The sequence below is a fragment of the Stenella coeruleoalba genome (genome assembly GCF_951394435.1).
Source record: "Stenella coeruleoalba genome assembly, chromosome: 11".
Taxonomy (NCBI): domain Eukaryota; kingdom Metazoa; phylum Chordata; class Mammalia; order Artiodactyla; family Delphinidae; genus Stenella; species Stenella coeruleoalba.
Genome location: NC_137157.1, coordinates 88938643 through 88956449, shown reverse-complemented (window position 1 = coordinate 88956449; position 17807 = coordinate 88938643). Strand labels below are relative to the sequence as shown.

Genomic DNA, 17807 nt, shown 5'->3' with positions numbered 1-17807 from the left:
ATACCCTTCCAATAGCTTGACTTCAAAAGAAGCTACAGCAAAAATGAGATTTTTCTTGATTTTTTCCCTGACCATTGATAAGGTTTTATAAGCAGCAGATATTCAGAATTCTTCATTTATGATACTAATCACACAATTACCTACAGGCACATGTTAAATATGACACTGGTTTCGGCCAAATAATGGGCGAACTGCAAACAATGAATAAAGAGCGGCAGCTCCATTTATAACGGCTGTTTCAACAGAGCGCTACTGTAATCACAGCGATCTGAGGGTGACTCATTAATTAATTGATGTTCTTTTTTATTATGTGCTATTGAGTTAATGAGTAACTTGTGTGAGATAATTCTCTGAACACATTGATTACTTGAGATATTTTCTGGGGCTTTCATACCAATGACACGCCGAATCGGTGGAAGACGGTATTTGCTTTTGTGTGCTTGTTATTCGTAGGTTTGAGCTGAGTACAAATCAGTGCGAAGACTTCCTAAAGTTCTCTGACACGCAAAGTATCCTAGGTCGGCCTCACAAGGAGGCTGAGTGCTCAGGGCAAGGCCTGTCACATAGTAGGTACTTAATAAATGTCATGTGAAATAATAGCTGTTTTAAAATTTTGCTTCCTATTACCTTACATTGCATTAAAATCACATGTAGGAAATATCTGTAATGGCATTTTAAAGAAAAAGTAATAATCAAAGGGCTTTTGCCAAAATTGTATTCTGCGTTAATGGCCTATCACAATAAACACGTACCTTGTTTCTGCAGCTTAGTTAAGTGAACACTAAATATGTTTGGCCAGTATCATTTCTATGAAATTGTTTAAGTGACTATCCAGAGAGTGGTTTGCCTAAAGTGATAGTTAAAAAGAAATCACTTGCGTAGGGTGTGTTTTACTACAGATGTAATTTTCAGCACCCTGGTTCAGTGGAGGAACAACATTCTTCCTGAAAATGTAGGATTTAGTTGAGTTTTTTGTTTTAATTCATTATGCAGGAACCAGGAAATTGGAAATTGAGTCTGACAAGAGCAACACGGTTGCTTTCAGAAAGATCCCTTAAAATTTGTATAAATGTACAAAATTATACCCAGCAATTGCTACCTTCATTTTTGACAGTTTTGTTTTCCGCACAAAAGTAAATAGCAACAAACTACCTAGCTCAGAGATCCTAAATATAATATTTGGAGAATGCATTTGAGGTACTTTGTCTGCTTATGATTTACCTTTTGAAAGTAAATGTCCTTACACACTTTTCTTTTCCTTTTTCATAGTATGCTTTCCAGATATCATCTTAGATTTTGCCCATTAAGTGCAATCAAATAGTGTAATACCCCTTTTATTAAAAACATAAATCCGAATATTAAAGAAATGAATGAAAGAATCCAGCAGATATTTATTAAGCAAGATGAAAGTGAAATTACAAACACAGGTCAGCTTTTAAACTCAGCCAGCACTCTAGTGGAGTGGAAGTGCCTGGTCCTTCATCATAGGCAGCCTATATGAGATGCGTGTTGGAAAGGGAGCTTTCGCTGCTTGTGAAATCAATGCTCCATCGGAGATGTTCTACTGGAGGCTTCAGATAACAAGCTAAGTGACGTCAGGGCTACACAACACAAAGGGGAAAGTTGACAACAATTCAGGGACTTTGAGTAGTCAAGACAATTAGCTTAGTACTTCAGTCAAAAATGCTACTATTTATGGGCAATTAGCTGTAAAATGGCCTATTTCTGTCTTGTTCCACCATTTTATGGAGACTAAAGATAATCTAAGGAGATTAAGGCCTTAATCTTTAATCCAGGTGAGTAATTTTGTTTGTAGTAAAAAGCATAAGAATTAATTCCCAAAGGATTAAGCAAAAGACTTTGTTGGTCTTTGGGTGGCAGGGATAATTGAACAGCTTCAAGAAGCTGAGAGAAGTTTGTTCCCAATTTACAAGAATTTTGACATGTTGATAAGCATATGCAAAACCATTTAAATCTAAAAAAGATGATGCAAAAAGATACTGACAATTACATTTTTACATCCACATGAATTTCAAACAACTCTTAATGGGGATTAGCAGGGATGTGTTAGGAAAACCACTTCTTACATATCTCCCCCACCTTCCTCCCATTTGTTCTGTTTTGCTTTTTTTTGGTTTTGGCTATGCAAGTCTTTTCATGAAATAAATGTAAGGCTCAAAGGCTAAAATCATATCAATAGTTATTTTGTGGGCCTCAAACTGTTATTTTTGAAACTCTTTTTTGGAGGTATATCTCAAATTTGGAGGACATGTGACTTGAACACTCAACCATGAAGCATCTGTAAAAATACATATCGTTAACTTTTCACAGAACCGTTTTCTTAAAAATGAGAGGCAATGTCCAGATTCACATGCATGTTCATAGTAAAGCTTTGTTTGAAAACAACTCAAATCCACACCAGCATGTTTTTTCAGTTTAATATTTTGGCCCCAAACCAAGAATTCAGGTATCACATTTAATTTTTATCTGCAATGCATATTCGGCAGGACAAAGTATGTATGCAAGTAACACTGGGAAATATTGTTTCCTATACAAGTGATCAAGAAAAAAGAAAAGAAAAAAGAAAGCCCACAGCACTAAAAGTTGCTCTAGTAAAAATATGCTTCATTTTGCCTGTTGAGGAATCAGATCTGCTGAAAAGTAGTTTTGAGTACAGGGAACAGAAGCAATGAAGCAAAGTGTGAGCAACCCCAAAGAAGGGAACACAGTCGCAACTTTATTTCCTTAATTGTAATTGAAATAATCAGTCTCCAAAATTTCTGTTTCTAGAAAGCTTTCTTTTTTATCAGCTATCATGTAGATAAGGGAATAATCTTTCACCTTTAAAAAATGGAATGACAGATTTCAGCCCAAGTGTGATAAATTCTGAGCGGGTAATTACTTAGAGAAAGCAATGAGAGTAAGACACATCAAACTTTTAAAGTGTTCACTTTTGAACATTAAAATAAGTGGCAGGTAAATACAGAAAAATATATAATCACCAGTTCTCAGCTTTTTATCAATCCCTTTGTTTCTCTTCTTCTAGAAGATTCTGTGAGCACTATGTTGCTCTGATCAAAAGTGACTTCACTCCTCAAATATGATCATAGATTCAACGTGCATTATCATGGTTTCAGTAGATTCGCATTCAAAACCTTTTGGTGCCAGAAATGTATCAAATCATAAAGTTATTATACGCTTACCTCTTATGGAGAGATCTGGGCAAAATTTGTACAAGAAATTTATCATTTTAAAATTATCTCATAATTGTGGTAACACTTTTTTAAAGTAACCCTTTGGAAAATTTTTACATGATACCCAAAGGCACTAGCTCACATAAGCGGTGAATGGCTGAAGGAAACAAAACAAAGCCATTTACTAGGTAAAGAGCACACACAAAAAAAGGGTATTAAAAGGATAACTGTTAAGCTTTAAAGTTATTCTAAAAATGGCACTTTTCACGTTGGTAAAAAATGAAAGTGCTTTAAGATGAAATTTTTATGCATTTTTTTAAAGCTGATCTTTAACCCCCTGAAAATAGGGGGTGATAATGAGAACACTGATAGACTCTAAATCATTGTGGCAATAAGTGGATGTTGCTAAAATGCTTTGTGTGTCCTTCTTTTTCAGTATTTTTAATGTTGATAGACTTGCTTTATATGTGTATCATTAGTGAGATTTGCTCTTCAATTCTTTACTAGAAAGTTACAGCTCATTTAAAATAGCTGGTAGATACAGAAAGCATAAATATACCGTAAGTTTAAACACTGATTGTACTAAATGCAACAATACAAAGAAGCAAACAGAACACAAATGGTAACACAATAAAACTGTATTACATTTGTGCTTCAAATATTACAATACATTATATACAATAGTCCAAAATAAACATCTCATGCCAAGTGACACAAAAAAACAAATAGCAAGCAAAAAAATCCAGCAATATGTACATTACTTTTTTCTTTTATAATAAACATTCAACTCTGAACTGGGGCAATTTCACTACATACAGATGCAGTCCGCCTTTTATTCCATATAACCATCCTGCTTTCCTATACCTACGCTATTCAGTTGGTTCCTGTGTCAATTCTTATATACACGTGGAGCAAAAAAGATAAAAGAATGGAGTGCTTTGTATTCTTAATGGGGTGATGTTGATAGATCAGCGAACCTGGGGTGCATAACCTTCTTTCATTAAACCTTCCTCGTAGTCCGTCTGGCAAAGGATCATGTTATTCTTTAGGAAAAATTTGTCTCCAACACAAAATCTGAAAATATTTACAAAAATAAAATGGTTAAGATGACTTCACTCAGATCTATAGGTTTGAAGATTTCTTTTCCTAATCATCATTTCATTATTTCAATTTATGGTAATTCCCTGAGTTTGAAAGTTTGGCTTAGAAAGTTGCCTTGTTGTCAAAATTAAACCATTCTGGTCATTTAAGGAAATGCTACACACAAAATTTGAAATCCTACTTTTATATATAAAACTCATAAGAACATTGAGGAAAACACCTTGGGCAGCAAAGGTGATTTTTTTTTTTTTTACCATATTGGAAAGAAAAAAAGAACTGATCTATATTTACATTGATTAAAACAATGATAATAATATTTCACGGCAGTGATTATGGAAGCTTTCATCATTCCCCTTTTATCCATTTTATAAAAAAAGTAAAAGGCATTAAAATGAATCAAATGATTAGAAAATAGCCCATTTTAGAGCTTCTCACTTAAAGCTTCCTTTTACTCTGTTATTAAAATGTGATTAAATTCTCGTAATTTGGAAGTAATTGTTCTGAAGTGAAAGTTATTTTAGCATCAGACTCAGATGCTGGGCCATATTCCTTTGTCTGTGGCAAGTTCACCAACTATGAAGTAGTAAATGTATTTCTTAGAGTACTTCCAATTAAACCAAAAGGAGTAACCTGATGAACTTCTTAATATTGATGTGATAAATAAACTAGTTTCCAGTAGCTAATTATGTATTTTATTCTATAAAGCATTGTTTAATGTGCAAGATTGTAATGTTTTTAATAAGCCCTCTTTTTGTATAATTTCCCAGTGGTGACGCTTTGGACACAATTAAGGTCAGAAAAAATGCTTGTGCTGTTTCCGGTACATTTAACAATAAAGTAACTCTGGGGAGATTTGTATATATTTTTAATTGTAACAATTTAACCTTCAAACAGCAGTGTCTGGTAGAGTTGACCCAGTAAAACTACTTGTAATTATATAAGTCGACCTCACTGACCTTTGATAGTAGTCTCTCTTTATCAGATAGTCAATTTCAAATGATGTTCAAGCAGAAATCTTAGTGGATAGATTAAATTGTGTCATGAAAGCCACCCTTTAATGTTTTGTGAAGTTGAAGGTTTAAATGAGGAGCAGTTGGGCTGATTTACATTTGCAAAGATTGGAATGCTAGACAAACAGCGAACCTATTTATTTTCCAACTGGGTAGCTTTGGAAATTTATCCTTATTCTAGCTAAGTAGATAGAGGGGAAAATAGTGTAATAAAAAAAGTAGTTTGAAAAGAATTAGCTTTCCTCTTAAAGGAAGATTGGTCTGTTTATTTGTGGAATTTACTTTTTTTTCCCCAGGATTACTGCCTGCTGATGATGCTGATTGAAAGTACAGACTACGCCCTGATCTTGAAATCCTGCAGTTGTTTGTGGTCAAGGCTATTGGATACAATGAACATTCAAGTTTGGACTTTAAGTATATCTTCTTTTTATTAGTTGCAAACTATAAACTTGAAATATTGTGCTTAAAAAGTAGTGTTTGAATAAACCAGTTTTTGTAGATTATCCTGATCATTAAGATATGTTGAATAAAAGGAAATATTTCTTTTGTTGGGCAGGGGTAAGTAGCCAAATTAGATACTTATCTTTTATGTGAGATTATATAAAGTAGCATGCAGAATATATTTGATTACTGTTCAAATTTTTCACTTTATATTAATGTTGAAATTAATTTGAACTAATAATAAAATATCCATCAAAAATAAATAATTTTAATAAAATACTCTCGTGTTCCAGCTGATGTTATTGAATCTTATTTTCCCCTAAAAACCGACTAAACTGGAAGTACTTTTTCAACTCCATACTGTCTAAAATTTTGCTTTAATTTGTTAACAAGCCTCCAAATTCTATTTGCTATCAAATAAAAACGTGTTTTGTTTTGTTTTGTTTTGTTTTGTTTGTCATGTTGTGTCATGTCATCCTTACCTTCAGGGGCCTTGAAATTTAGGTAATTTCTATTTGTAGATTAATACAATCGGAGTAATTATAGTGAGAAAAGCACTGAGCCAAGAGCCTGGGGATTTGGTCCTGAGTCCTGTGGCTCTCACCTACTCAATGCAAGATATAGGGTGTATTTCATACTCTCTCTGAGTCAGTTCTCTGTGGGTAAGATAAAACAACTACATCACTGGATGGTAGGAATGTTAAAATAAGAAGTATATGAAAGGCAGAGAGACATTTGCAATGAATAGGGTTCAAATTCCAACCTTCCATTCACAATATTGAAAATGAAACTTCAGGATTTTTATCTTTAACATCAGTAAGTTCTGTAAGTTGGCAGTAAAGAGTAGAAATGTAATATGTAAAGCCTTCCCTCAATGTTTGGAATGTAGGTAATTAAAATAATCACCTTTTATAAATTACTTACCATGTGCTAAGGCTAAGCATGTATATACAGTGATCACATTTATTCCTTAAATCCAACTGAGAAAGCAAATATTAACATTGTCTTTTTCAGATGAAAAACCTAACACTTCCTCCCAGAATTTTAAAATCCTGCCCAAGGTTCCATAGCTAGAATGTGTATGGTAGAGGAAGGAAAAGCACCCTGGTCTCTTTGGATTCAAGATCCATGCTTTTACAATTCACAGTAGCCAAGACATGGAAACCTAACTGTGCTTTCACAGATGAATGGATAAAGAAGATGTGGTGCACACACACACACACACACACACATACACACAGTGGAATACTACTCAGCCACAAAAAGAATGGAATAATGCCATTTGCAGCAATATGGATGGATGTAGAGATTTCTTTTTAATTTTAATGTTTTGTTCATTATGGATTTTTTTGCATCAATTTTTTAATTAATTAATTTTGGCCATGCCGCATGGCTTGTGGGATCTTAGTTCCCTGACCAGGGATCAAACCTGTGCCCCCAGCAGAGGAAGCATGGAGTCTTAACCACTGGACTGCCAGGGAAGTCCCGAAAGATTTTCATACTAAGGGAAGTACGTCTAAAAGAGAAAGACAAATACCATATGATATCACTTACATGTGGAATCTAAAATGTGACACAAATGAACTATCTACGAAACAGAAACAGATTCACAGACATAGAGAACAGATTTGTGGCTCCCAAGGAGGAGGGAGGGGTAGGGAGGGATGGATTGGGAGTTTGGGATTAGCAGGTGCAAACTATTATATATACAATGGATAAACAACAAGGTCCTACTGTATAGCACAGGGAAACATATTCAGTATCTTGTGATAAACCATAATGGAAAAGAATATAAGAAAGAATATATATATAGTATAACTGAATCACTCCGCTGTACAGCAGAAATCAACACATTGTAAATCAACTATACTTCAATTTAAAAAAAACAAATAAATGACTGAAAGCAATTAAAAAAAATCCATGCTTCTACCTGGAGGCTGTAAAGCATGAGGCTATGAAGTTACATAGGTTTTTTGTATTATTATTACTTCTTTACATAGCTTTTCAAAAGAGAACCTATTATTCAATGAGATGTTTGCAATATAAATGGAATTCATCTAAAATATTCCTACCTGAGATATGTTGATACTAATATGTTGTCAACTGGATAAAGTACCTTTTATGTGCATATCAATTTATACTTAAAAGTCAAAATGAAACAGAACATAGGTGAGGAATGTCACACACGTATAACTTAAACAAAACAGCTTTGAAAGCTATAGTTAAGAACAGATTATAATTGCTTTGCAATTAGCATTGATATCTTCCTTTAAAATGTCCTATACATAAACATGAAGAAATTAGAGGAATAGCAATGCAGATATCGGACACCTAACAAAATGATCTATAACTGTGATTTTGTAAGAAAGGCTAATTTCCAATGTTCTATAACCAGGTCCGATGAGATTTAGCATTTCAGAAAAATATTATAAAAATAGTGATGGCCAGAGGATAACGTATGTATATATAGTAATAGGTCAGGCTAAAATTCTTGAAAATAAACTGATAATCTTCCTTATAAATTAATCTTAATCGCTTGTGATATAGTCAGTTCAATTAATTCTGCCATCATTAAAAAATATGTTAAGGAATAAAAAGATGCCCAATCAGATTATTAAGCCACCTAATCTAAATGTTTTAGAGTTAATCATAGATTTAATTTCCAGATATTTTGGAATAACTCTAGTTGAATTCACACGGTCTTAGAGACTTGAAAAGTACGGACAATAATTAAGAAACCATCACTATCAAATACAGGGCTTAGAGTAGTTTTGAGCGGGTTATCAAATGCCTCTGCTAGGAAGCTTTCATTTGTGATATCCTCTTTAAGAATGAAAATGTTAACTTAGTCATCTTATTTCTCTAACATTAGTGACTGCCAATTATAATTAATTTCCATTTCCACAGCACTTTAAAAAGAAAGGGGATCCATTCCATATTTCCAATGTCTCTATTGTTCTATTTAGCATCTTCAGTTACTAAAAGATGGAGATTTTGATACTGTACTGTGTTTTCAGTAAGAAGTGCAGGTTATATACTCATTGTACACCTGTGAACAAATTTACTGTCTTTTCCCAGTGACAGCCCAGTTGTCATCACACAATGCATTCCGAACAATCTTTTCTGTACCAAGTTTCACTACCCACACCACAAATCCTATTATCAATTATTTAGCATCCACCTTTTTTTAACTCCACTATATCTACTCCCATTTATACCCACTTTGTCAGAAAAGCAAATCTTCATCTCGAAACAGGTCAGGGTCCTCATACTGGCTCTGAATCCAGAGATTAAATCCAGACTGCCTGGGTTCAAATTTTGAATCTACCCTTTTCTATCTGTGTAATCTTGGGCAAGTTATTTAGATTTTCTATACTTCAGTTTCCTCACCTGTAAAATGAGGCTAATACTAGTACCTACTTCTGGGTTATTTTGAGTATTAAATGAGTTAGCACATGTAAAACAGAACAATGTCTGGTGTGTGATCAGCACTGTATAAAAATTTGCTCTCATGATTATTTGCTAACAATAATCTTCTCACCTTTGCTTAGCTATTCCTTAGCCAGGGATATTTCTCCCTTTTTTCCATCTACGTAAATTCTAAAAATTCTTTTTTTAAGGGAATATAGGAGTACGGGAGTAAGAGGTACAAACTATTAGGTATAAAATAAGCTATACGGCTATACTGTACAACACGGGGAACACAGCCAATGTTTTACAATAACTATAAATGGAGTAGAACCTTTAAAAGTTGTGGATATTGTACCCCTGTAACATATAATATTGTACAGCAACTATACTTCAATCAATCAATCAAAATTCTGTAGTTTCCATTCCCTCCATCAGTATTCCCTGACCCCGTCAACTTATTCTGATCTTTCCCAAAGCACTTATTTATTGGTGTATCATTTACTTTGGTATTTCAAATTTTCTCATGAATGTGTAACAGGTTTCCCACTCTGGGCAGCAGTGCTGAGGTAAATGAACATGAGTAAATTTTCTTTTGAACCCTCTGAAATACCACCGTAACCTGTACTACCACTTGAAGTGGGTGGGCCACAAATGTTGGTTAAGAAAGACTTATTCCAGAACTGAATAGCCTTAAAGAACAAAGATGCTTTTGATGAATAATTTAAATTTGGACTCATGTTGACTTTAGCTCACTGATTTCCTACCTTTACAATTTCCTCTCTCTACCCCATATTCCTCCACGTCCCTACAAAACTCCCTCTCTAATCTCTGAGCACACTGAGCCACTTTTCATTTCCGGAGCACATTACTTGCTTTCACACCTCCATGCCTTGCCTGCTTCTCCATCTGTCTGGAAAATCCTTTCCTCACTGCGCCCAGCCTTCTTCACTTCTTCCACGCCCCCACCAGACACACTTCCTATATCCTAACCAGTCCTAGAGAGTCCTTTAACACGCAGGACATCAACCCTTTGGTGCTTTCTTAAGACTTCAAGAAGCACAGACCTCTCTTCCCTCAGTATAGATCTGTTTAGCATTGATTACATTCTTCTCTTCTGTGAGTCTTTGATGTCATGTCTCTCCCTAAACTCTAGACACCCCTAAGAGAGAAACTGGATTTTATTCACCTCTGTTTCCACAGAGCCTAGCACAGTGCTTTTTTTCTTTAATGTTACACAGTTCTACATATTTGAGGCAATTTCATTACAAACAAGCATTTTTTCCCTTCTCTTATAAAACCATCATTTAGTTTCCTAGAATTTTCTAAGGCGGGGGGCTTACTCATCTTTAAGAAATTAACCTATTACTCAGAATTTTCCAATTCTGAATGAGATTCATGTTATCATACAAGATGTTCAAAATAACCTTTTTCAGGTCCTTTCAAAATAGATGAACTTTTAGATTTTAATTCAGGATTCACATTTTCAGCCTTACCCTTTTAAAAAGGACAGAGAAGATCACCCATCTTGAAAGTTCATTGTTACTACTATCTTTTTTAAACATTCAGAAATGCTTTAGAACTTAATGATATTGTGATTAAAAGTTAAGATGAAATGACTTGCTAAATAAAATTATAAGCATTTATAAAATCATAATTTCAGGGGTCAAGAAAGTTTGCTTAAGGGAAAGTGCCTGTAAATTACCTATTGGCCTTGTGTGTCACTTGAAAAGGTGCAATACTAAGACAATGATTTGGCTACTATGAGTAGAGGCTCCTGAGGCAGATGGCTTTATTGGAGAGATTTCCCAAGCAGACGCCAAAGGATAAGGAGAGTCTCCTATATTGAAAACTTCTGGATTCAGAGTAACAAAATTTGTCTGCTTTGCTTGACTGATGAAGATTAGCTGACTTCTTGCATTAAAGAAGTTTGTCTTGTAGAGATGGAAGTGACAAGACAATAACTAAGTGTTAATTGTGCATAACCAGCACTAAAGATATTCAGTCCCATTATGGCATGTAATAAATGAAGCGCACACAGAAATATATTAGGTACTTTAATAATGATACTAGAACAGTATTCTGCAGCAATAAGAAAGTGAACAGTTTTAGAGTCAAAATTTAGGAGTGTTTGTCTTACTTGACTGAGTTCCACTGAGGAGACAGACGTAATTGTGAATGCAACTTTTTATTTCAATGGTGAGATAAAATTGATATACGATTTGTAAATAGCATTAACAACCTACAATTACTTTGCATCATAATAGAATTCAGGCTGGGTTTAGCACTTGAATGATGTTTTAATTTTCTGTGTAGAACACGGATAAAATGGGTAAGCCTGCCCTAATAGAAAAATGGACAAAAGGAATAAACAGGCAGTTCCCTAATAGAAGAAATATCAAAGGGTCACTAGTAATCAAATAAATGCTAATTAAAAATGATAATGAGATACCATCTTTCATCCCTCAAGGTGACAAGGATTTCTTTTAAAATAATAATTCCCAGTGTTGGAATTTACGTGAGGGAATGCATTGTTTTTTCTTTTCTGGTGTAAGAATAATTGGTATAACTTTTCCAGAGAGCATTTTGGCAATGTATAATGTAAGCCTTTAAACTGTTATATGGTTTGTCTAATTAACTATGCTCCTGTGAATTTAGCCTGACACAGATTTGAGTATTTGTTTATAAAGTCCGCATTAGATTGATAATACTGATGCTATAAAAACTTGAAGAAACAACCTACACATCTGATGACAGAAGACTGATATATGATATCATATTTAATGATATATGAAGCTTTATGCATAAAACTGAACACAAGAAAGCTTGAAATGTCATAAAGGAATTTTTAAAGGCAGGGAAAAATGTACACTATATTAATGAAAATGTCCAAGTGACAAACATTAGGATTCTTCCTTGTCACTTTCCTTTAAGATGCTTAAATGTGGTTATAATATAAAGTATATGCTATATATCATTTGCCACATATGCATAGAAAAATGTATGGCTAGCCACATACCAAAATATTAAAATAACTTCTTTTAGAACAGTGAGACATGGGACAATGTTATTCTTTATCCCTTTCTATTTTCTAAATTTTCCTCTATAAGTATGTAATTGTTTATAAGTAGAAAAGCAGTAAATGTTATTGTTGCACAAAGATAACTCTATTGTTAGTAAATGCTATTAGTGGATGAAATGTGGTAAGTAAACAAAAATATTCTAAATTTACTACTAATATACCTTTAAAACATATACACATAGAGGCTCATGCATATTAATGAGTCTGCAAGGATGTGTGGACATTTGTGTTTTTGTATTCATATCCTTACAATAAAAAATATGTGCATTTGATAATTTACTTTTGGTTAAGTGTCACTACAGACTGAATCAACCTACTTTGATTCCAAATATCTATTGGGAAGACTCAAGATGTTGCAAGATGACTTCTTGAATTATTTCCTGGGCAAATTATACATTGTGAGGTATACAAGGCCAGATTCTGAACATCTACATTTAGCAGGAGATATCTTATGTAAAAACCAAGTTAGTGAAATATTATATGGTAAAAGTAAATTATGAATATCAAGGTAAAAGAACTAAATTTTGAGAACCTATTGTGTTCCTGGTACTTATAAATTCTTTCATTTAATTTTCAAAATCTGCAGGCTAGACGTTAGTGTCTCCATTTTAAGGATGTGCAAACCAAACTCAGAGAAATAGTGACTTACGCAAGACTGCACAGCTAGCATATGGTGGGGATGGAATCTGAATCCAGTTCTCACTGTAAACATCATACTCTTTCTACTACTCTATAGCGCCTCGTAAGAAGATACTGCATCTAACTGTAAAACGGCCAATTATAGTAACTGAGAACTTGACAAAACTAATATTTACTGAATATTTTCCATGTTCAGGTGTTTTCACACCTGTGCTGAATTTATTTTCATTAAAATCCATCAAGTGCAATAATTTTTGAAATGTATTTTAATGATATGTATATTTTAATACTCTAACATCCTCTGCATTTCTTACGTAAAACCGGTATGGTAGTATATAGCTCACACTAGAATTAAAAGTTATTATTTTTACTTTGGAAAAATGGAAGGAAGTCATAATACTTTGAGATGAGAGAGTTCTCTGAAATTGACTAATCCAGCTCCCTTATGTTATAAAGGAGGAAACTGAGGTCCAGAGAACTAAAATAGCTGGTTTATGCTCACACATCTTGTCAGGGAGAGTCCAGACTGGAATTCACGTTTCTAGATTCCCTGTGCAATACTCTTTCCATCGTCCAATGCTGCCTCTCTGATGCTGATAATTGTATCCAACCTCGCTCCCAAAGAGATTTGAAGCAACTTGAAAAGTACACATATAACAAGGTTAAAATTCAAGATAAGAAATCAAGAGATAGGGCAACTGTAAGTATGAAAAATAAGATGAATACACACTGCCTGCCACAAATTCCTGTGTATTTTCCTCAGTGTAAATTTGTTTGCTCACAGAAGTAGTACTAAAAGTAAACATACTTTAAACTTGCTTTTTAAAAGACAGAAAAACTATAAAGAATGAATAAGAAGAGAAAGTCTTCTATAAAGTTTTCATATATCTCATTGTTCATTTCCTATCACATCCTGTTCTACGATGCAGTTCTTTAGGGTAGAAGGGTAGTCTTGCGACCCTTCTCCTTCTCTGTGATATGTTTCTGGCCCTGAATGAATGGTTGCAGGAAACAAAAATGCTGAGATAAGTTGCTTTAAGTAAAGTGTACTAAAATAATTCCTGCCTATTAAATACATAGCCAGCAAAGAGAGATTTACTGTTTTTTTGCAGAATGAAATCTGCTTACCTCTGATTACAGAGCTGACACGCAAAGCAGTCGAGGTGGTAAACGTTGTCCTTGGCGCGCATCACCATCTCAAAGGCAGGAATGAGCTTGCTACAAGCAGCACAGTTTCCCGTTACACCGAAGAGCCTAGAACAATAAACATTATTGTCAAACTCTTCCAGGGAAATCTGATTTGGTAACCAGAGAAGACGCTAATAACACCCTATAAGGCTATCAATACGCAATGCCTTATGACGCACACAAGTGAGTTTTATCCTAGGTGTATACATAAATAGTCTTTGGTGATACATACTCAGTTGACCTTCCTTGATGAAAATCACATCTTGTTTGAGAGGAAAAGGAAAAGACAAATACATTAGGAAGCTTACCTAACTGCACACAAACAGAAGTCAACAGGGGTGAATTCACAGCAAAAATCTTCTACTTGTTAGAATATAAAATACAAAAGCAATGTAACTTTGATCTCAGTGCCACATATTAAACACTTTAGTTGGAAAAGAAACCCATTTGAATGACTCACTATTTTCTGATACTTAGTTACTAAAAGCTTTGCCATTATTATTAAAAGAACATTTATGAACCAGCCATTTAAATAGTCAAAAAACATTAGAGATGCATGTACCTCATGGCCCTATACCATAGTTATAGCTATGATTATGTTATTTGGGAAGCACATTAAAATAAATGAGGCTGTAAACTATATATAGCTAGACCAGGAGTTGAAATAGAATATACTGTAAGAGCCACTGGAAAAAAGGTATTTCACAAAGTCCTGTAGATTCCTGAAAATAGTTATTGTAATGACCTAAAAAACAGTACAAAATAAAATGTCTCTATAGCTTCATCATGGAAGAAATAAAATATTTTACCCATTTGCACTGGCAATATTTAAACCAAGTTTCTTTAAAGTTGCTAATGGTGGTGAAGAGTTATTATAAATAATATTCCGTGCATACAAGTTAATGCAGTTTTTAACTAGGAAGCAAACTAGATGAAAAACACCACATCTGCCAGTTTTCTTTTTTCTCCAGCATCAGGCTGACAGGAGAAAAATATAATGGCTCTCATGGGAAAGACCAAATTAAAAGCAGTTCTAAACTAATGAATTCAAAGGTGCTATGGAGAAAACTCATTTTAGTTATAAAAATGTACTTTAAAAAATCTTAGCCTTTCATTTTATTGAATTTAAGGATTACATGCAAATGTGCTGAAGTTTCTCTACTTATCACTCTCTATATTCTCCAAAGATAGATCTTTGCTTAAGGCATGCATATTCATTTTCAAGTTTATAACTATTTCCTCTTACCAGGCTAATGACAATTGTCAGGAAGAGTTGTGAGAACAGCTTCTAAGTGTCTGGCAAAACGTGTAATAAATGTTTATGATTGTGTTTTTGTTAGATGGTCTCTTAAAGAACGTAAGCACCTTGAGGGTACAAACTGTAGATGCTTTTAAACAGTTTGCTAGCATAATCTGGGCTCTTGATAAAAGTAAGCAAAAGGTTTCTATGTCAGAGACTAAATCCAAAATCATTAGGCACTCCTTTTCCTGAAAGAATTTTAAAAACGTTTTAATAGTCTTATTTTAACAAATATAACTCTAATAACCTGTGTGTTCTCAGTTTACAGTCCCTACTTTGGGAAATAACTTTTCTGTAAAAAGAACTTCATTGAAAATGTACTATCTCCCATTTCCTCCTGCATCATTACAAATGAAACCACCACAAACGAAAGCTTTCATCCTATTCTTTTGTCAGCAGAATTTTCTCGTGCCTTCTAACACTTCACATTTACTTTTCTGCGAATTCACACGATCAGGAGTCCCATCACTTATGTGGGCCGTTTGTTTCTTCTGTGCTCCTGTTTATTATTTTTGAGAAATAAGGAAATCTTAAAAGTTCTCTACTCCATGCATATAGATGCACTTGTGCATATAAAATGTGGTTAGGATGAGAGAAAGCAGTTTTTAAGAATGACTCAGTTTGCTTATATCTAATAAACATACACATACACACACACACAATGCCATTTTGAAATTCTGGACAGAGTTTCCCCCAATTTCAATTGCTCTCGCTAGCTGAGCATTTATCAGCTACCTGATTAGAATTTGTTTCCACACAAACCATTGATCATCAGCCTATTACTAGGCAAATGACAGTTAATTACCCACTACATTAACCACTGGGACCTGAGACCTGCTTCTGCTGCCATCAGTCAACATGATAAATGTGGCAAGTTCAGTAATGCATGGCCAGCCCTGAGCTGCCTGCTATACTGCGAACAACCCTCAATCTCACTTCCAGGCCCAGGAAAATCTATGGCAATCTGCATAATTACAAGCTCTGGGTTAATAACAGACAAATGATTTGTTGCATCTAAACAAAGTCCTTGGAATGGTCCTGGTCTCTGGTGGCTGCCCGTACAGCTTGCTGCCACGAGTGTACTTTCCACTACAATGTGCACAAAACAGTACTCTGACGTTACAGCCTTCCAATTTGTTGCCCTCCAATTTATGGATTCTGCATATGTGATTTTTAATCATTAAAGGACTCTTGAAGCAATATTATCTTAATTATTCTCTGCTGCAACCAGGGAATTAGGCTTCAGATAAAATTTTCTTCTTCCACGCACTTTCCCTGCCTCGCTGGAGGGCTCCATCAGTTTCCATCTACACCTGGACTCTGAAATCCTAATGATGAATTATTGCGCCTTTCCCTAAGAGGGTGAACCTTACAAGGGAACATTTTACTGAACTGTCAGCTCACAGACTGAGTGCGGAGATGCGGAAATCTGATCTAATTTACTGCAAAACGATGCATTTGTTAGACTTTTTTCCTCAGTTTTGTCCAAGGATCAAGAGATCTTTCTATAGCCACGTTCATGTTCTCCTTTTTCTCTGTGGGACAAACCGAAGATTCTCTGGGGGCAGGAACCAAGTCTTTTTTTTTTTTTTTTACAAAATGGGATTTTCAAAATATATAATGTTATCCTTTGGTTTTCAAACATGCCATTTGGATTTTCAGGCAAAAAGAATTTTCAATATATTTCAATTAAGCTGAAGGCATGCATACTCCTCATTGGTCAGATTTTTTTCAAGTATGTCTAAGAAATATTCAGGAAGAGTCTCTTAATTATCTAATTCATTTAGACGATTCATAATCTGAGAAATTCTTGTAAACCCTTCCTCTTCATCCTCACTCCCAGACTCATTTATAAGGATGTTAAGAGGTATCCACTTTTCCATGTAAGCTAGAGATCTCTGTAATCTCTTGTTTATAGTGCTTATGCAATCTTAGTAAGTAGTATATTGAAACAAAGCTTTATTTAGAAAAGAAATTTCTCTGAAATGTACCTAAATTAATCAGAGTACCAGCTCATAAACTTATGGTAAGGGAAGAAAATAAGGTCACTGATCCATTTTGTTCATCTTAAGGTGTCCTGCAGATTATTAAAGCATGGCAGGGGTTAATTTGCCAATTTCTGGGATGGATTGTTCCCTACCATTTATGTTCATAATAGGCTTAAGCCATATGACCTTTACCTTGTTTCTGACACACTACCAAAAGTAGACCTACAGTATAAAAGGGGACAACTATCATCTATACAATATCAGTGCGTATTACCATTTCAAGGGGTCCCAAAGGATGTTTCTATCCCTTTTCCATTCAATTTTCTTTTTCACTACCTGGTATTGGCAATCTAAACACAGACACAAAGATAAAAACCAAACAGACAACTTTCTTAAGAACTCAGCCTATCTGTATGCTGTATAACACCTCCCACGTGGTAGTAAGCATGCATAGAG

General features: G+C 34.4%; 1 protein-coding gene across 3 annotated transcripts in view; it reads right to left on the bottom strand.

The window, feature by feature from the left end:
* Nucleotides 1-2422: 2422 nt before the first annotated feature.
* Nucleotides 2423-17807, bottom strand: part of LMO3 (LIM domain only 3) — a 214673-nt gene continuing 199288 nt past the window's right edge. For all 3 annotated transcript variants that reach the window (XM_079936982.1, XM_079936983.1, XM_079936984.1), the window contains 2 exons: nucleotides 14004-14129; nucleotides 2423-4268 (listed from right to left, as the gene is read on the bottom strand). In XM_079936982.1, the coding sequence (XP_079793108.1) occupies nucleotides 4163-4268; nucleotides 14004-14129 (232 nt within the window). In that variant the 3' untranslated portion in view covers nucleotides 2423-4162. The remainder of the gene's footprint in view (nucleotides 4269-14003; nucleotides 14130-17807) is intronic.